A 19,470-nucleotide genomic window follows, 5' to 3' on the forward strand; every position below is an offset into this window, starting at 1 on the left:
CGGGGAGGGGCCATTCGGATGCTTTGCCCTTCTCCGTCCGTCACATTCGCCCTGCAGCCTTCCCTTCTGTGCTGCATCCCACCTTTTCCTCCCGCTGGCGGAAGCAGGAGACCCGGCAGGCCTGCCTCGGGGGAGCGAAGTCTGGGCAGTGCAGGGGAGACTCTGCAGTGGGGGTGGCCCCTGTCCTCCGCCCACCCGGTGTCGGGGCTCCCCAGCCACGTGCCTTTTCGGGCCCGAGTCACACGGTTTGCCCTGCGGCATCTGAAGGAGTGGGTTTGCGCAGACTCCCAAATGGATTTCCCCGCGATGCAGATCCCTCGAGGCCAACCGCCGCTGGCTCTCCTGGGATTCATCCATCCGCAGCGCTCTGAGCCGTTTCCCCCGCCCCGCCCGCAGCTGGTTTCAATGCAGCAGGGCTCTCGATGCCGTGCCTGCGTTGGCCTGGGCCAGGGGGGCCTCCGAGGGCTCCTTCAGCCCAGTGCTGCTCCGGGACACAAAGGACCCTGCCCCCCCGGGGGAGGCCGGCCGGCCCGTTGCCCTTGCAGGGGGGCTGGCCGGGCCAATGCCGAGCCCACTCCCTGGCCGGGAGCGCGGGAAGCAGCCCAGGCGCCCGCTCCTGGGCAGGCCCTTACCCTCGAGGAGCCGCCCCAAAGGGAGTGCTGTCCCCCGCCGTGCCGGGTCGGCTCTCTTGCTTACCGGGACCATTTTGCAGGTGAAGCAAATCATGGAAGAAGCTGTCACGAGGAAGTTTGTGCACGAGGACAGCAGCCACATCATCTCCTTCTGTGGTAAGCGGCCTGGCTGCTCCCAGCTCCGGTTTTCCCACTCGGCTCCCCTTGCCTGTCGTGCTGGGGCCGAACGGTGGGCCTTCGTCAAGGCGTAAATTTGTAAATTCATGGAGGCAGGGAGGCCAGAGTGGCATCGCAGGCGCGAGGATGCTCTTCGGGGAGCCTGTAGCCGCCCGCTGCGGCACGGGGACGTGTCCGGAGGGCGTCCCCCCAGCCGCGAGCCGTCCTGCTCCCAGCGAGAGCTCGGGTGGCCGGGCACAGGCCCTCGGCCGGCCGGCGGAGGGAGCGGCATCTCGCTGGAGGCCGGCTGCTGCCCACCGGCCTGGTGGGGTCGGCCTGCCGCTGGCCGTGCCCCCGGGAGGCAAGGCAGTCCCCATGCTGTGCACAGGCAAGGAAGGGGCCGCCCCACGTGCCTGTCCTGCCCCACAGGCCCGGCGGCGGAGTGTGGGTGGCCGGGGTCCCGGCCGTTCCCGCTCGCCAAGAGGGAGGGGCCATGCCGTGTGACGCCTCCTCTCCCCCTCCCGGCTCCCACTCCCCAGCGGCCGTCGAAGCCTGCGTCCTCCACGGCCTGAAGCGCCGAGCAGCCGGCTTCCTGCGCAGCAACAAGATCGCGGCCCTGTTCGTGAAGGTGGCGAAAAGCTTCCCGCCTGCCGAAGAGCTTTGCCGGAGGGTGCAGAGTCTGGAGCAGCTCATCGAGAGCGGGTGAGTCGCCACAGTGCGAGCCGGGGCGCGGTCTCGGCCCAGGCGCCGCTCAGCAGGGAGTTCAAGCCTTCACGGGGTCTGTGACCCCCCGCTGTGCTGCAAGCAGTCAATAAAATCCCACATCATAAATCCTCCAGACAGCGCTTCTCTTTCCGGGCGTTGCCACACCTCTGCCGGTGCAGCTGGATGCTCTTTACGAGTACTAGAGCTCACGAAAGCCGCAGAAGAATCCGGCGGGCACCCGCTCGGAAGAGCCAAGTGTTCTGGCCCGGGTCTTGGTGGGCGTGGAGGACCGAGTTGCTGCGGCCTGCAATAGAACAAAGAGCAGGCGGGTGATTTCGGGGCGCTCAGCCTGTTTCTGGGATCTTCCTTTCAGACAGTTTTGGCCAGGGTGGAATGCTTCTCCGAGCGCGTCGGAGCAGGACGGGGGTGGCTGGCGTGGGCGCTGTGCTCAGGCGCAGAGGGCCCGCCTGGGGGAGTCTGTTACGCCTCGGGTCCTGGTGGACGTGGGCTAGTTTCCTTTTCCTTGTCTCTCGGAAGGCGAAACCAGGGAGGGGGTGCCACAGAGAGCACCCGCAAAGCCCAGAAGCTCCCCAACCTGTCCCCGCAGGCCATCAAGCACCTTTGGATCCGGACAGCCCTGTTTGAGAAGGTCCTGGACAAGCTAGTGCACTACCTGGTGGAGAACAGCAGGTAAAGGCAGCCTCCGCACCTTTGCCCACGCTCGGCCGGCTGGGGGGCCACAGGGCTTCTCCGCCTGAGGCCTCGATGGAGCACTTCACACGCAGAAGGCGGGGGTCATCGGCACGCTGTCTGGGGCCTGTCCCCCTTTCACAGCCGTTGTTGCAGCCAGTTTAGAGGGAGGATAATGTGGCGTTAGATTTTCAAGGCAAGGCAAACCGCACTGCAGCGCCTCTTTGCTGTTATGTAACGCCACAAACAGATGGGGAAAGCAGAACCTTGGGAAAGGGCACATCTAAATGAGGCTCTTCCTCACACAAGCAAAACGGAGAAGAGGCTCCGTGGGGCATGGGATAAGGGCCCGCCCTAAATGGTTGGTGCATTAAGCACTCAGATCTGTTGCGCTTGTGGGGCTGGATCAGCAGGTGCCCCCAAACTGTTCCAAACCTGACCAGCTTGGGTCGGAATACGGAGATGTCCGCCTCTTTCCACCGGAGCCTTGCCTGTAGTTTGTGGCCTTCCGTGGAGGGGCTCAAAGCAGGGCCTTTTCTCTAGCAGAACCCTGACTGCAGCCCTCCTTGGGGACGGAGGTTAGGTTGGGTCCATCCCCAGTGGGTTAGACAGACAGCGAAAACTGCTTTTTTTGCGAGGACTTCGGCTTCAAAATGGGTTTCCTTGCTTTTAACGAACCATGTTGTTCTCTCTTAATTGGCTTTTCTGCCATCGAGAGTGCTGATGTCAGAAAAGCGATTAAGAACGCCCGATAAAGAAGCGGCCGTCGGAGAGGCTGCTTTCTACTAGCCAAGCAGTGATCCAGCTCTTCTTGTGGGCTCATGAGCCACCCCAACAGAGGAGCAAAGCTTTTTCCCTGGCCTTATCAACACTGCGTCTGCCGGAGTTCAGCATCTTGTGGGCCAGAATAAAAGGCAGGCCCTGCGGCAGCTGAATCCAAATGCAGTAATTCAGGCCCAGGAAGCTGGTGAGAAGTAATAACCTCACTCGCTTTTGCAAACCGCAGATTTTAATATGGCTTTTCCTTCCAGCTCCTCCGCCCGCAGACGGAGATAAGGCGGCCCAGACTGAGCCATGCTCAGAATCTCCAGTGTGTGATTAAATGGCCTGACGCGGCTCATGCGGAGCCCTGGTCCACGCGGCCTCAGAGGCGCCAGCGATGGGGGTGCTGGAGAGAGGGGGCCGCGTGTGGGGAGGGGGCTGAAGGCGAGCCCCTCCAGACGGAGCAGGGAGGGGCCTCCTCGCCCCACACCTCGCTCAGGCGTGGGACTCGCTCCTGTGACCGCAGGGACGGCTGTGGGGTGGAGGGGCTCGCAGAGCAGGAGGAGGCTGTCCGTGGCACCTGGATCCCTTCAGGGTCGCGAGCAGCGGGCCTGGGCCCACCCGTGGCTGGGGAGGATGTGCGGGAGGGGCCGTGGCCCTCGTGTGCCTCTTGGGGACTTTCCACTCCGGGGACCAAGATGCCGGATTCCCCTGTGGGGAAGAGAGCCGGAATGGCCAGGCCTTTGGTCTTGTCCAGCCCCAGGGCTGCTCTTTACGGTATCCGGCTATTCGTACGCTGGCCTCCGCAGCTGTGGAGCGAAAGAAAAGCAGGCGGGGAGCAGAGGGAGAGAGGGAGAGCAGCAAGGTCAGAGCGGGGCAACGGGCTGCGAGGGGCAGGCGAGGACAGACCCGGGTGCACCTTCTGCCTAAGAGGAGACGATCGAGCCAATACTGGGGCAGAGCCGCTTCCTTCCCGTTCCTCGCTTCCCTCAGTCCTGTCCAGCGCTCCGTGCTTTCTCTCCCACGCAGCAAGTACTACGAGAAGGAAGCGCTGCTCATGGACCCAGTCGACGGCCCGATCCTCGCCTCCTTGCTGGGTAAGGCGCGTCGTGGGCGAAGGGCTTTCCCAGGCCAGGCCTCGAGGCCGCCTGTGGCCGGCCGGGCAAGGGTGCAGAGGCCCCGTCGTGTGGGGTGCCCGGCCGTCGCGAGGCAGGCCTTGCCCGATCCAGGGTCCCGGCGGGGCACCGCAGGCAGTTCCGCAAGAGGCCGCCTTCGCTCCGTGCTGGCTGCGCGCGTCTCCCACCGACCGCGGAAGGGTGGCGACAGGCGGCTGTGCTGCCGCCCGGGGCCCCAGTCCGCCCCAGAGCAGGGTGACCTGAGTGACGTTGGCGTCACCGAGGCCGTCGGTGGTCCCCACAAGTCCTTCGGTGGGGGGGCAGTTCGCTTGTCTCTGGCCCTCCGCCCTTCGTGGGGCTTCAGTGGGGAACAGCTGGGAGAGGGGCCGGCCGCCCCCAGGCGCGGCCCCGCTGCTTCGAGGGCTGGGCTGGGCTGGGCGGGGGCGGCCGCAGGGGTCCTGGCTTGCTCCGGGAGGTTTCCCCTGCCGCGGGCGTCCCGGGCGGCCTGCCTCGCGGTGTGCTTGTGCGGGCTGGCCGCGGCGGCCACGGACCGTCCGGACGGGCCCGTCTTTGGAGCCTGCCCCCTCCCTCCCTCCTCCTGCCGCTCTGCCTCCCGCAGTCGGGCCGTGCGCGCTGGAGTACACCAAGATGAAGACCGCGGACCACTTCTGGACTGACCCCTCGGCCGACGAGCTCGTCCAGAGGCATCGCATCCACAGCTCGCACTGCCGGCAGGACTCGCCCACCAAGCGCCCGGCGCTCTGCGTAGGTGCCGGGGGGCCCGGGCGAGGGGAGCTTGTTCCCGCTGTGCCGTGCGCGGCTGGGCGGCCCTCCGCCCCCGGCGCGCTGCGGTGTGGCCCCGAGAAGCCGGCCCCTCGAGGCCTCGCCCTTCCTGGGGTTCTGGGCTGCTGCTCCGTGGCCTCGACAAGCCCACCGGTAGGAAAGGCCCAGCCTGGGACCCTGCGGGGCGCCCCGGCCCACAGCATGCCCTGAAGAGGTGGGATTTGGGCCTGGGTCTTCCTCCGCCGGGGGGCCGAGGCCGCTCGCGCTCCCCCAAGCGGCGGGGGCACCGCGCCGTGGCCCGCAAGGGGCTGCGCTCACCCTTTCCCCGCGGGCTTCCCACAGATTCAGAAGCGGCACTCAAGCGGCAGCATGGATGACCGGCCCTCCCTCTCGGCCCGAGACTACGTCGAGTCGCTGCACCAGAACGCCAGGACCACCCTCCTGTATGGCAAGAATAACGTCCTGGTGCAGCCCGTGAGTAGCCGCCTGGCCGGGGGGCCGCCGCGCGGTGCAAGAGGCAGCCGGAGCGAGAGCTGAGAGCGGGTTTAGCCCCGCCGGATGTATTAAGCGCTTGTCCTGCGCAGCAATGCGTGCCTTGCCCTTCCGCCGGCTGCGAGGAGACGCGAGGGAACCGGTGGAAAGCCGGCGGGCCTCTTCCCTCTGCCTCTCTGCCAACTGGACCCCGTAGTTTTCTGGGCTCCTGAACAATCGCGGGTTTTCAAGTCTACCTTCTCCCTCATGAGGACCAGAAACAAAGTTAGTCATTGAAAGAGATTTGCAAATGGCTGGGAATGTTCCCAGCTGCGGACAGGGAGGAAGTGACTCCCTTCCGGCGTTTCTTCTCTCTTCCCAGCGAGATGATATGGAGGCAATTCCAGGCTACCTGTCCCTTCACCAGACGGCCGACATCATGACGCTCAAGTGGACCCCGAACCAGCTGATGAACAGCTCTGTGGGGGACCTGGACTACGAGAAAAGGTAGGCCGGGCCGGAGTACGCGTGGCCCTCCCTGGATGCCTCCAGGCGCTTTGTTTAATTATTTATTTATTAATGTATTATTTAGCGTTTTTGTATGCCGTCCCCTTGCTACATAGCCTCGGGACGGCTCACACAAATAAATAAATATAATACAAATTTAGTTAAAACCCGGAAACACCCTGGCTGCACAATTAAAACCTATAAATATTATACGTTGTTAAAATATTGTTTGAATAAAAGGATCTTAGCCTGACGCCGAAAAACAAATAACGACGCTTCGGTTGCAGCCACCCCCTGCAGTCGCGCCTCCGCAGCCTCCACACTGTCCTTTGGGTGGCGCTCAGCCGAAGCAGGGCAGCCCCTGGGGAGCTGGGCAGGGCAGGGCAGGGCTGCGGGGTGATGCTGACCCCGCCGGCCGTTCCCTCCTCTCGCAGCGTCTACTGGGACTACGCCATGACCATCCGCCTGGAGGAGATCGTCTACCTGCACTGCCACCAGCAGGGTAAGAGCTCCGCCAAGCCACCCGGGCCTCACAGCCCCTCCAGCAGCCCCACGAAGCCCGGGCCCCTCCCCGCAAAGAGCGCACGGTTCCAGCCCCCGTTGTCCGGAAGAAAGCAGCCTCTTAGGACGCCGCCTGATGCCCAGGCGCCGCCTCCCCCCCTCTGGGCGGCTCTGCTCGGGCTCTTTGGTGGAGCTGCCTGGCAGAAGGCGTTCGGCCCGTGTGGGGGCCGGGGATGGGGGCGGGGGGGTTCTTTGCCGGAACGTGCCTCTCATCCCTCTCGCCATCCGTGTCTCCTCCTCCCCGCCAACAGTGGACAGCGGGGGCACAGTTGTCCTGGTGAGCCAAGACGGCATCCAGCGCCCGCCGCTGCACTTCCCCAGGGGGGGGCATCTCCTGCAGTTCCTCTCCTGCCTGGAGAACGGGCTGCTGCCCCACGGCCAGCTGGACCCGCCGCTCTGGTCGCAGCGGGGGAAGGTGAGCGCGATTCCGGAGCCTGGAGTGGTGACCTTGGTCCCTGCTGGGGTGCTGGATGCCGTTGCCGCTCGTTTCACGGCAGAGCAACGCTCAGGGGGAGGCGGAACGGCCACGTTGTATTGCTCCCCGCCGCCATCGTGCCCACGAGCGCTTGAGTGAAACGGGCCCTTTCGGGGATGCCCCCGTTCACGAGGGGCCCGCAGAGCAGCTGCTTCAGGTTGCCCGGTTCCGTCCTTGGGAACTCTGGGAAAGCTCCCTGCAGATGCTGCCAGGCGCCCTGGATGGACCGGGGACAATTTGGTGCAGGCATCTTCCCCGGGTGCGTGTTTAAACCGCACTTCATGCAGAGCCACGGGGATCGGAGTCCTCAGTCGGTCGAAGGGCCGTGCTGGCCACGTGTGACGGGCGGTGCTCCCCAAAAGTGCTCCCCTCCCGGAGGGTCCCAGGATGGGGAAAGCGGCCTGAGCCCATGCAGTCCCACCCATAATGCTTTTTAAAAAGTTCAGTTGCATCAGCTCTTCTGAAGAAATTAAATGAGTGTCGTAAGTCTCGAAACCCCGTTGTGATTTGGGGCGCCATGTCACGGCTGTCATGCCGAGGGGAAGGAGCCCCGTGACTCTCGAGCTGAAGATAAGCCGTTCCTTGTCGTTTCGCTTCCTGAAGGGGAAGGTGTTCCCAAAGCTGAAGAAGAGAACCCCGCAGGGGACCTCGGAGTCCGTCTCGGACAAGGAGGACGACGAGGCGACGGACTACGTCTTCAGGATCCTCTATCCCGGCACGCAGCTGGAGTTTGGTGAGTTCGCGCTCTCGCTCAGAGAGACTCGCTCGATGCCTTCCTCAGGGTAGCTTTTTGTTTAACTGTGCATTATGGAAACAGAGTGTTGCCATTCATATGTCCTATTAAAATTCTGTCCCAATAAAATGGCCTGTTAAAATTCTGCACCAAGAAAGACCAAACTCTGGAGAGTCCCGGGTGGAGGACAACTGAATTAAAAGTGGCATGAATAAGTAAGTGAGGAGAGACACATTTCCCAAAGCACGGATGATAAAAACTCGCGGGGCTTGTCTCGCACGTGAAGGGAAGAGCAGGGTGGGGGGAGATGGCCCTGGGCCCCGCTTCGGCACTTGTGTCGTATGTTCCAACCAGGGAAGGAGGTTTTTCTGTTGGGGACCGTGGAGAGTCGCTCTCTTGCGGAGAAGGCTGGAAGCATAGATTCTCCGATGTGACAGAAGGCCCACTTCTTCCTGGGTGTGAGAGGGGCAGGGTGTTGCCCGTATAATTTTTGGCAAATAAAACGATGCGGAAACGGATCTCAGTGGGCCTTCCAAATGCTTTGTTCATTCTCCGCTCAGCACCACCCCTGCCTGCAGCTCTCACAGAAACCAGCAAAACAGGAAAGAAAGACAGAAAGACAGAAAGAGGGAGGAAGGAAGGAAGGAAGGAAGGAAGGAAGGAAGGAAGGAAGGAAGGAAGGAAGGAAGGAGAGGAAGGAGAGCTTGGCTCCCTGGAGCTTACAGTTGAACTGGGAAGTGAGGGCAGCAAAGGAAAAAGAGAAGAACGTCCTGCTTGTTTACCCCAATTCTGATTTGTTTTACTGAGTTTTTCTCTCGAGTTAAATTCTGTATTTGCACATGGGGAGCCAGCCAGCCAAGCCAGCTCAGTTCCCACCCATCCCTTAAAATATTGCAGGAAAGGAAGAGTGTTTGGTTAGACGGAGGCTGTGCTTCTCCGTCGCGCGCTTCCCGCTGCAGGACCCTCCTGAGGCGGCGCTTGGGCAGGGTCCATCCTCACGCTGTGCCTTTCCCCCCTTTCCACTCCTCTAGTTGTCCTTAGCAGCTCGTCTTGTCTTCCCCGCGCTTCTCCCGGCGCCCCCCGGGGAGAGAAGGCCCGGACGACCTGGACCCCCGGCAAAGTCGTGGTGATCCCCACGCAGGCTCCGAGTCTCCCCAAGGCGGCCCTCGCCCTGCCTGCCACACCGGGGGGCAGGCAGCACCTCCGTAATGTTGCCGCCGGGGCACTGGGGGCGCTTTGGCTCGGCTCGGCTCTGCGGCTCGGCTTTGTGTCGGCATTTGTACATTCTGACGGTTGCAGCAGGCGCTGGCTCCCGAGAGGCAGCCCCTCCTGTGTGAAGGCTGGCCGGGGGCGGGGGGGAGAGGGGGGCACTGCTTAGGCTGACCCTGCTGCCAATGGGGTGAAGACGTGTGCCGAAAGGAGCCAGCCCTTCCGAGCCCGGCAGCCCCGCACCCGGTTCGCTGGGGCGGCTGGCCAGCGATCGGAGTCCCGGGAGATCTCCGTGCCGGCACCTATCCGGCCCCCGCTCAATTTTGTTTTGCCGGGCGCCCACCACGTGGGGCTGGAGGTGACGCACGGCAAAATCCAAAGCAGCAATCAAGCGCAGAAACACTGGGAAGCGCCGTGGACACACATTTTCTCCCACGGAGCAACTGCTTCCTTGGCACCTTCAGTTTTAAGAGTGACTCTGTTTAACAAACAAACGCACGCAGGCTCCCGCGCGGCTGAACCGGCCGGCCTCTCTCAGGTTGCACAAATGCCGTTGCCCACGGAGCCACCGCCTCGGCACGCTTCCTTCCTGCTGTGATTCGAATCAAGTGCTTCCCCCGCCCCCCGCAGTTCGGGGTCCCTGAACTCCTCCACCGCCCCCTGTTCAAGAACGTGGGCCCTGCCGGCCCCTCGCCTGGCAGGAATGGGGCAGCTCCTTCCTGTGCGGGGCCCTGCCTTGCCGCTTGCTCGCCTGAGCTGCGGCGCTCCTGGGTGTGAGCCACGAGATGCTCGCCTCCCAGCCCTTGGGAGCGGCGGTGTTATTCCAAGGGGGATGCTTCAGCCGGCTGGAGGATTGCCGCTCAGTGCCGAGTCGGCACGCCGTGTGTTGACCGGAGGAGGGCGGCCAGCTTGACCCGCCCGGCCCTTTCGCTCTGCAGTGCCCACCCCGCCTGGGCCCACCGAGGGCCTCCAGCGAGACCCCGGGGAGCTCGCCACGAGGCGCGGAGGAGCAGGCGTCGGCCGCCGCGTGGGCCGCTGTGCATTTCCTAACCGTTACACTTGCCGGTTCTTCACAAGGCTTTTAAAATGCACAAGAGAATAAACAGTTGCAGTGAATAAACCAAAAGGAAAACACAGCAGGGAAAGAGGGTTTTTAAATTAACATACATCTGAGCATACTCTTCAGGAACTTGCAATCATTGCTAATTGTTTGTTTTTTAAAACGTTTCTATACCGTCCTCTTACCAAATCGTCTCAGGACGATTTTGCAATAAAAGTCACAATGGATAGCTGAAAGGCTCGGGGAGTCAAAGGCTCCTGGGACAGTAAAAGGACGGCGGGGGGTTTTGCCCGTGGGTTTTGGTTTGCTCCTCCTGAATTTAGCCCGTCCTGCATTTGTCCGGAGGTCCAGGAGGCAGCAAGCAGCAGCTGAAGCAACCGGAGGAACTTGGCTGGCTTCAAAGGACGGCAGCCGAGTTTCCCGGGGGCCCGGGGGCGGCCCCCCTCGGATGGCGCTTCCCTTCCCTTCTTGATCTAGAAACCTCGCTGTGATCCGGGTGCTGATCCGGGCCTTCTTGGTCTTCCCGGGGGGCTTTGCCTGCCTTCTCTCTCTCGCCCCGGAACGAGCCGCTTGCTTGCCACGGAGCCGACTTTAATGCGCGTGCATGCTTGCCCCCCCCCCACCCTTGCAGTGCCGCAGGACCTCGTCGACGCGCCAGGAGGCGTCCTCCCCCCAGTGTGGCAGCCGAGCACCCGCCAGTCCTCCTGCTCCTCCTGCTCCCAGAGCGGCTCCACGGAAAGCGGCCCTTCCAGTGGCTGCAGCCACGAAAGGTGTGGGGGGCTGGCCTTGGGCCGGGCCGGGGCTTGCAGCAACAAACCAAGGGGGCCACGTGCCCCTGCGCCGCTCCTGCACCGGCTGGGAGGGAGTCCCGCAGGTGCCCCGGTTCTTCATTAGCAGAAGCAGTGCCGCTTTTCGCTTTGGGGTCGAGCAAGACAAGGGGCTGGTGGGGGGTTGTTTTTATGGTGGCGGATGGTGGAGTGCAAACCTGCACGGCCCACCTGACCGGAAAGAGTAAGCCAGAGGCGGAAGGAACGGGGGTGTGCCATGGGGGAAGATGGGCCTTCCAGTCCATGCTCTCTCTGGAAAAAGGAGGCCAGGCCTTCGCTTTCGCTGCTCTCCTGAGTCCCCCCTCCAGGTGGGGTATCCCGCCTGGGGAAAGGGGGGGCGGGGGGGCTAAAGGAAGGGGTCCCGGGCCTGGCAGCCAGCTCTCCCTCTCTCTCCGCAGAGCTCCGTTGAAGCTGCTCTGCGACAACATGAAGTACCAGATCCTCTCCCGGGCATTTTATGGCTGTGAGTCCCATGCCCTCGAGGCTGCGCCAGGCCGGGTCCGGTGGCCCAGAGAGGCCGGCGGGCGCTGGCTGGAGGGTCGGTGCGGCCAGGCTGGCTGGGAGAGGGGAACGCGGTCCAGAGCACCCGCAGGGCACCGGGTTGGGGAGGCCAGCTCAGGCCCTCCTGTGGCGGGCGGCAGGTCCTCCGGAAGCGAAGCGGCAAGCGTCCGGCGGGGCTCGTGGCGACTCTCCTGCGCTCTGCTCCCCTCCCCACAGGGCTGGCCTACTGCCGGCACCTCTCCACCGTGCGGACGCACCTCTCGGCGCTGGTGAACCACGACATCGTGTCCCCCGACGTGCCCTGCGACGCCAGCGGGGGGCTGACTGCGGAGACCTGGGAGAAGTTCCTTCTGGACCACACGGTGCGGGGCTGCCGCCCTCCCTCGGCTCATGCAGGCCCCCCCCGCCCCCGCCCCGGTCCAGCCCTGGCCCTGGCGGAGCAGCCACTGCAGCCCTCCCAGCCCGCAGCCCGGCGTGCTGGCTGGGGATGACGAGAGCCGCAATCCTGCACCTCCGGAGGGCGCCTGGGACCAGCAGCGAAATCCGGCAGGGGGCCGGGAATGCTGAGCACGCTTTCTCCACAGAGCTACGAGGAGAAGGAGCTCCTGCGACTGGTCTACTTTGGAGGGGTCCAGCCTGAGATCCGGAAGTCTGTCTGGCCGTTCCTCTTGGGACACTATCGGTTTGGGATGTCAGAAGCTGAGAGGAAAGAGGTGAGCACCCTCCAGAGCCTCGCACCCCAGGGGACGGCTGCGGCCCGTCCCCTGCGGCACCCACGGGCCTGGGGCTCCTCTCGCGCCGCCTGGGGCGGCCTCCGATCCTTGGGCCACTCGTCTTCCACTCTAGCAGTCGTGAATGTGGATGCGCTTGTCTGTCTGTCTGTCTGTCTGTCTGTCTGTCTGTCTGTCGGCATCTTAACACCAGGAAGGGAAACCTAGTTCCCCGAAACTTGGCGTGCCAGCTAAGGCGGTCCCAGGCGCATGGCTTTGGGGTGGCTTGATGTTCAAAATGCATGCTCAGCTTTCGCTTAAACATAGCTCCGTGTTGGAGTCCCTGGGCATCAGGCAGCTTTGCAGTCCTTACAGTTTGAAGCCAGGGGAGATCAGTGTGCCAAGGGACACAACAGTCCCCTCCCCAGCCACAGTTCCCCTCCCTGGGGGAGAGGGGGGTGCGCATGGCCTGGAGGTTCCCGCAGCACAGCTGCACTCGACCGGGGAGGGTGCAACATGCCGGCTCCGACGACAGCTTTGCTGTGCCCAGTCAGGAGGGCTCACCGTTCAGAGCGCGAAGCATCGCAAGCTCGCTTCCCCTCCCCTCCCGGTGCCGCGCGTTGTCGTCTGCCCTGCGCGGAACGAAGAGGTGACGAGTCTCCCACTTTTGTCTCTCGCCCGCAGGTGGACGGCCAGACCCGCGCCTGCTACGAGCAGACCATGGCCGAGTGGCTGGGCTGCGAGGCCATCGTCAGGCAGCGGGAGAAGGAGTCGCACGCGGCGGCCCTGGCCAAGTGCTCCTCGGGGGCCAGCCTGGACTCCCACATGGAGCGCATGATGCACCGGGACTCCACCCTCAGCAACGACGTGAGTGCGCAGGCGGGGGGCCGGGGCTCGGGGGCCGGCCGGTGCTCTGCTTGCTCCTGGCAGGGGAAGGGGAACGCTCTCCAGAACCTTCCCTCGGGGGGAGCGGCCACCAGACAGCTGGGGTCCCGAACCCTCGGCCCCCGGCCAGGCTAGCTGCGGCCATGTGAGCTGCAGCCCAAGCGGCTGGGGCCTGTCGGATCGCTTCACCCAGTTTTAGGATGGGTGAGTGCTTCAGGCGTAAGTGGCCGTTAGCGCCCGGTGGCTGCAGGGCCTCTCGCCGCAGAGGGGGCTCCACCAGGCTGCCCTTCCCTCCGGCAGTCTTCCCAGAGCGGCAGTTCCGGCCGACAAAACCTGACCCGGCTGCAGAGCGACTCCAGTGGCAGCACCCAGGTAAGCGGCCGCCAGGCTCGGCTGGGTCCCCCTCTGATCTGGACCGGGGGAGGAGGTGGGCTTGAGCCTTGATGGGGCCCTGCTCCAGGGTGGAGAGCCCAGCTGCAGCCCCGGCCCCTGCAGCCAGAAGGCCTTCACTCGCGGGATGGGGAGGGAGCGCTGAGAAGGCAGCTCCTGGCCGTTCCGGGCCAGGGGCGCGAGGGCCTGCCTTGGCACGGGGCGGCTTGTCCACCCGCCCGCCCACAACCAGTTCCGGTCTGGGGCTCAGCCCCACCCCAGCCCCCTTCCACTTTGCCTCCTCCCCTGGCCAGGTGTTCGAGTCCGTGGATGAAGCGGAGCAGCCTGAAGCAGAAGCCAGGCCGGGAGGGGATGGGCCAGCCGCCCTGCCCACGGGGAGTGGCCCCGGCAGCGGCTCTCCTGGCGCCGGGCACCCCTCGTCCCAGAGCTTTTCCGCCAGCTCCGTATACCCGGAGTGCGGCTTCAGCGCCGAGGACGGCGTGACCGAGGCCAGCGAGGCTGCAGTGCCCCATGCTGCCCCCGCGAGTGCGGAGGGGGACAGGCCGTGGGGGCAGGAGGGCCTGGACGGGGGCTTGGATGCCTTAGCCCTGATGGGCACGGAGCTCCCCGACCGGGAGGGGCCGCCCCTGCCCATGGCGGACGTGGCGGGCAGCTGGGCTGGCCACCGGGCGCAGCAGCCGGCCTCCACGGGCAGCGAGGACGACCTCTCGGAGGAGCCGGAGATGGAGAGCCTGTATCCCGAGCTGGACGCGCACACGCTGGCCGTCGCCGACCTGCCCGTGAGCGAAGTCTCGCCTGTGTCCTCGTCGGGGGTTGCCTACTCTGTGAGTGCTGCGGCGGCGTTGCGGCGGGGGGCCCGTGGGCCTTGGCCCGCTCGGACCTGCCGAGGACCTTCCCGGATTCCCTCACCCCGTGGGATGCGCTTCCTTTTAGTGCCGTGAGTCCTGGCGAGGGAGCCGGCTCAGGCCAGGCGGAACGCTTGGTGGTGCGGCTCGTCTCGCTGGCCAGCCGTCTCGGTGCTTTGGCAAGGGCGGCTTCTGGTTTGATGGGCACAGTTTAAAAGGGGCAGGGAGGGACGCAGGAGAACGTTCTGGGAGGGGGAGATCCTGCCCGGTCGCAGGTGGAAGGTGGATCCTCCCAGGTGGAAGCCGCCAGGCCACGCAGAGTGACGCAGGATTAGTCTTTTGCCCTGAGGATCCTGTGCCTGAAAAGCAGCACCGGTGACGAAATTCAGGAGCCGCAGATCCGACTGCGCAGTATCTCTAGCGGTTGAGCCAAGGAGGGTGCAGTGCTCTGCAGAGCTGCTTCGGGGCACAAGGAAAATTCTGCAGAGCAATGGAAACAGCGTTCTGTTTCCTTGGGTGCGCCGTTCATTCCGGCTGTGGCATCAGCGCTGCCCAGCGCGCCTCTGGATCAGTTTGGCGCAGAGTTTTAACATTTGTTAGGAAGGCGGGTCTTGGCAAAGGATTCCCCGTGGAGAAGGAATGATTTAAAAAATGGATTTAAGTTAGCCGTGTAAGTCCGATCTAGGAACACGCTGGCCCAGCGTACCTTGAAAACTGCCTGGGGCAGGTGGCCATGCCCTCGTTTTTCCCTCTCCGTGATCCTGTAGCCAGAACTTCTGGACACGTACACGATCAACCTGCATCGCATCGAGAAGGACGTGCAGAGGTGTGACCGCAACTACTGGTACTTCTCGCCCGCCAACTTGGAGAAGCTGCGCAACATCATGTGCAGGTACCTGCCCACCTGTGGCCGGCAGCCCCTTCCCAAGGACCTGACGCTGCGTTTCCCTTTGATCCATTTCCCACGGCTGGCATCCGAGTCCCTCCCGGCTCAGACACGTCTTTTCCCAGCCCTTCCTGGAGATGCCAGGCGCCCCCCGCCCTCCCGGGCGCTTCCTGGTTCTCCTGGAGCGCTGGGAGCCAGGTGGGGCCACGTAGGGTTTCCCACGACCCACCGGGGCCGAACTTGCGCCCTAGTTGGGCCGTCTCGGGCCATGCATGAGGAAGGGCGGGTCGCACGTGCAGCCGGGGGTGCCCCACGCCCTCCCGGGCAGCCCCCCCGCGAGGTCGGCCGCTGCATCCCGTCTCTCCACAGCTACGTCTGGCAGCACATCGACATTGGCTACGTCCAGGGGATGTGCGACCTGCTGGCCCCTTTGCTCGTCATCCTGGATGATGGTGAGCCGCCGTGTTTCCTGCCACGCCGCCTGGGTGCCCGGGGAGCCCCGGCTTGGGCCCCGCCTCCCTCAGGACCGGCAGGCGGAGGGGCCCGGGCCTCATCCTGCCCCGGCTCTCCCAGCCCAGCTGCTGCAGGCATCCTTTCCCGAGGGAAACAGCAGTATCCGTGGTGCTGCATCTGAGACTTCGGAAGCCGCTGCACAGCGCCTGGGGAAGGCTGGGAGCAGCGAATAGGGGCCCCTGCAGGCTGGGAGGTTGTGCAGCTGCTCAGGCTTGCGCTGGGCCTGGGCGTTTCTCACGGCCATCCGGGCTGCTTGGAACGGGGAGAAAAGTGCCGCTTCCGCCACGGTTCCCATTTCAGGAACGCGGAGAAATCGATTCCCCTTGGCAGTTGGCCCCCGTGGCCTGGGGCGGCCTCATTCTGGCCAGACCAGCCGAGGCCCACATCTGTGCCGGCACGGTGTGGGCTCGTCCCCCGAGCTGTGCTCCCAGAGCCGGCAGGCGCGTGGCTCCTGCCCGCCTGCACCGCAGGCCGCAGTCCTCCAGGTCCTCTCTCCCCTGGTCCGTGCCCAGAAGCCCTGGCGTTCAGCTGCTTTACGGAGCTCATGAAGCGGATGAACCAGAACTTCCCCCACGGAGGAGCCATGGACACCCACTTTGCCAACATGCGGTCGCTCATCCAGGTACGGAGCGATCGCCGGGGAGGATGGGCCCTGCGTCGGCCTCTGCGTGCCGCCCCTTTGAAGCACACGAGTCGGGCCAGCAAGGCGGACGGGAACGTGGCTTGGTCCACGTGGCCGGGCGCCGGGGAGCTCGCGGGTGTGTGGCTGCAGGGGGAAGCCGAAGGAGGAGCCACCACCGCCGCCGTGGGGGGCCGGGAAAGGGGGTCCGGCAGGCCCGGTTTTCTCGCAGAAGCGCGATTCTGAAGGCTTTTGCATCTCTGGCAGATTTTGGACTCGGAGATGTTTGAGCTGATGCACCAGAATGGCGACTACACGCATTTCTACTTCTGCTACCGCTGGTTCCTCTTGGATTTCAAGCGAGGTATGTTGCAAGGCGGGCCTGTGCCCCTGAGATCCAGGCTTGCCTCGGTTTCCCAGCGCCCCTGCTGCTCCGGCTGGGCACTGTCCATACCGGCTGGGAATGGGGGGCGGGGCTGGACTGCCAGTCACCCCAGGGGGCTGCGGACTGGTCCTCGGCGCTCCCGGGGGGCCCGCTGGTCCCGTGCGCTGCCCTGCGGGGAACCCGGGGGGCACCGAGGAGGCCGTGGGCCCGTCCCCCGCCGCCCTGGCTTCCCCGCCTCAGGCCGGCTCCCTCGCACGGCTTCCCGACAGAACTCGTGTACGACGACGTCTTTGCTGTCTGGGAGACCATCTGGGCCGCGGCTCGGATCTCCTCGTCGCACTTCGTCCTCTTCTTCGCGCTCGCCCTGGTGGAGGTCTATCGGGACATCATCCTGGAGAACAACATGGACTTCACCGACATCATCAAGTTCTTCAATGGTACGGAGCGTGGCCGGCCCCGGGCCGACCCCCCAAGCCTGGCCGGGCCGCCTTCCTTGCCGTCGGCCGGCCCCGGGGGTGCCAGGTCGTCCCGCCCGGGTGCTGGTGCCGGCTCTCTCTGCCGCGTTTGTGCCCGAGGGAGCAGCGCAGGGGACGTGCCGCATAGGGCCCCGGGGGCCGAGGCGGGCCCCGCTCCATCTCAGCCTCTAGAGGGCCCGCTCGGGCAGGCAGCTGCTCTCTCAGGCCTTGGAGGCCGCTCCCCCCGGCTGCTGCCCAGCCTTTCACATTCGGAGGCACGAAACGCCAGGCCTCGGGGCCGGGTGCCGCTCTCCCCGGGCCGTTGGGGCACTCGTTCCGGCTGCCGGTCAGTGGCTTCCCGGCCTTGGCTGTGGGCCCTCACGCTGACCTGCGCCGGCCCCCTCGGTGTTCTGGCCCAGCCGCCTCACCCCCGAGCTGCCCCCCGCGGGACGCCGCCCTGGCCCACTGCTCTGCAGTGGCGTTTGGCCCTTGGCTGGAGGAGGCTCCGCGGCTGCAGAGCGCAGCCGGGGGTGGCGAGGGTCTCTGTGCCCCGCAGGCTGCTTGCCACGGAGGTGCCTGAGCGGGCGGAGGGGGGGAGTGTGCGACTCACTTCTGGGGACCCGCTCACCCCCTCTCTGGCGCTCTCCTCCCCTTCCCCTCTCCTAGAAATGGCCGAGCGGCACAACACCAAGCAGATCCTGACCCTGGCGCGTGACCTCGTGTACAAAGTCCAGACGCTGATTGAGAACAAGTGACTCTGGAGCCCCCGCCATCGAGGAGGGAGCGGAGCGGGGCCGCCCCGGCTCGTTGCGGGGCTGCGAACGGCACGGCAGCGTCTGCGTGAGGGAGACCCGCGCGAGCGACTCCCTCGGGGGCCGTGCACCGGTTTGCATGGGGAGCGCCTGGCCCCCGCCCCTGCGCCGCTCCTGCCGTGGCGACTAACCAAAGATTTCGGCTCCTGCCGCTGACCGGGCGCAAATCTTGTGTGGGGGGGGGGCGGGGGGAGCCCCTGCGGCCAGGGCAGGTTTGAGGAACTGCTGCTTCCCATTGGACAGGAGGAGGGTGACTTTGAGGGGCCGCTGGGGCCCGGCACCGGCTTTTCCTCCCTCCTCTCAGATCTTCCTTTATCTTTCGGGGGGAAGGGGAACCCTGCCCAGCCCAGCCCAGCCCAGCCCAGCCCAGCCCCTCCTCCTCCCCCTCCTCCCCCGTCACCTCCCAAAAGTTCAGGTCTCCGTCTTGCTCCCGCACGGATGCAGGGCTGGCCTCCTGGACCTTTCCCGGGAGAGCGAGGCGGGCGAGCGCAGCCTCTTCCTGGGAAGCCTCGCTCCCTCTTTCCGCCGGTGGCGACTTCCTTGGGGGCTGGCGGGCCGCCTTTGCGGCCGAGCTTTCCCGCTCTCCGCCTCACGCCTTCCCCGCGGCTCCGAGCCCTTTCTCCGGGGTGGCCGCCCCGCGGCTCCTTCCGAAGCTGCACAGAAGGGGAGAGCTGGGCTGGCCTGCCCCAGGGCGCTCGCCGGGTCGCTCGCCTCCCCTCGGGATGGCCCGACTTGGCCTCTTCCCTGGCTGCACGCCTCCTCTGCAGTGGCTCTGAGCCTTTCGCTTCCGTCCGAGGTTCAGAAGCCACACCTGAGTGTCGAGGGCCTGGACCGTGTCGTGGCCCCAGGGGCCCCGTGGCTCTCGCAGCCAGTCTCTCCTCCTGCCCTGCTCTGCGTCGCTCGCTTCTTCCTTGGACTTGGCCACGGTGACGCTGCTTCCCTGAGGAACCGGGCAGGCCCCTCCGTCTCCCGCTTTTCTTAGCTTCTTCCTTCCCTGGGGCATATCGGCATTTCCCCTGCCCTCTAGGAAGCGCCCGAGCCCCCATCAGGTGAATGTAAAGCCACGGCACAGCAGTCGGCAGTAATTCTGTGGCCTGCTCGGCCGGCGTGGCCCTTTGCTGTGTGGGGGCCCTCAGTGGTATCGGAATTGCTTTGCTTTGCTTTTTTTTTTAAACTCAGGTGTTCTTACAAAGGAGGGGGAGAGAGAAGCAGCGAGATAAACCAAGCTTTGCTGCCTGATCAGAAGGTCGTGATCATGGCTAAGTCGGTGCCTAGTTTTTAACATGAAACTGGCTTCCGGGTGGCCAGAAAGCACTCACTGCAGCTCCCTCCCCTTTAAAAGGGACTCGTCTCTTAACCACATCGTGGGACCCTTGTTTTCCCACTTGGATTCTTGCTTCCACACCAAAATCTTCCTATTCTTTGAGGGTGGAGCAGCCAAAGGGGACCCCTTCCAAAGCGAAGACCCTTTAATGGTCCCCCTGTTCTCTGGGCTTTCGCGAGGTAGGTGCATGTGCGGGGGGGGGGGGGTCTGGGAATATTCCTGGCCTTGTTTACGGAGCCAAGAAGTGTGGCCTCCGGAACATGCCGGCCTTCTTGAGAACCAATCTGCAACGCTGAGGATTCTTGGCTGTCACCCCCAAAGAGCGGGGGGGGGGATCCCCCCCCCCCCCCGGTTGGACTCTATTCCTCCTGGGAAAGCTTCAGAATTTTAATTCCGGGAGGAAACTGGTCTCCCAGGCGCTTTCCCCCATTTGGTCTCTGTCACCGAGAAGCACAAGCG

General features: G+C 64.7%; 1 protein-coding gene across 1 annotated transcript; it reads left to right on the forward strand.

Annotated features, from left to right (window-relative positions):
• Positions 1 to 718: 718 nt before the first annotated feature.
• On the forward strand, positions 719 to 17,699 carry SGSM1 (small G protein signaling modulator 1). Its single transcript, XM_044440429.1, has 23 exons — positions 719 to 788; positions 1,328 to 1,490; positions 2,031 to 2,183; positions 3,975 to 4,042; positions 4,680 to 4,825; positions 5,186 to 5,317; positions 5,697 to 5,821; positions 6,256 to 6,323; positions 6,634 to 6,797; positions 7,461 to 7,590; positions 10,491 to 10,629; positions 11,085 to 11,149; positions 11,404 to 11,549; positions 11,772 to 11,900; positions 12,582 to 12,764; positions 13,083 to 13,154; positions 13,466 to 13,996; positions 14,785 to 14,909; positions 15,273 to 15,355; positions 15,929 to 16,038; positions 16,303 to 16,399; positions 16,690 to 16,857; positions 17,542 to 17,699. The coding sequence occupies exons 1-23, from the start codon at positions 725 to 727 to the stop codon at positions 17,628 to 17,630; spliced, it is 3,150 nt and encodes a 1,049-aa protein (XP_044296364.1). The 5' UTR covers positions 719 to 724; the 3' UTR covers positions 17,631 to 17,699.
• The last annotated feature ends 1,771 nt before the right edge of the window (positions 17,700 to 19,470 follow it).

This window comes from Varanus komodoensis, unplaced genomic scaffold (assembly GCF_004798865.1).
Source record: "Varanus komodoensis strain SLA01 unplaced genomic scaffold, ASM479886v1 scaffold38, whole genome shotgun sequence".
Lineage (NCBI taxonomy): Eukaryota > Metazoa > Chordata > Lepidosauria > Squamata > Varanidae > Varanus > Varanus komodoensis.

Coding starts and splice junctions, on each gene's coding strand:
- SGSM1 (XM_044440429.1), top strand. CDS start 725: ATGGAAGAAGCTGTCACGAGGAAGTTTGTGCACGAGGACAGCAGCCAC. Junction 6,324..6,633: donor CCTGCACTGCCACCAGCAGG/GTAAGAGCTCCG, acceptor CCCCGCCAACAG/TGGACAGCGGGGGCACAGTT. Junction 11,150..11,403: donor CTCCCGGGCATTTTATGGCT/GTGAGTCCCATG, acceptor CCCTCCCCACAG/GGCTGGCCTACTGCCGGCAC.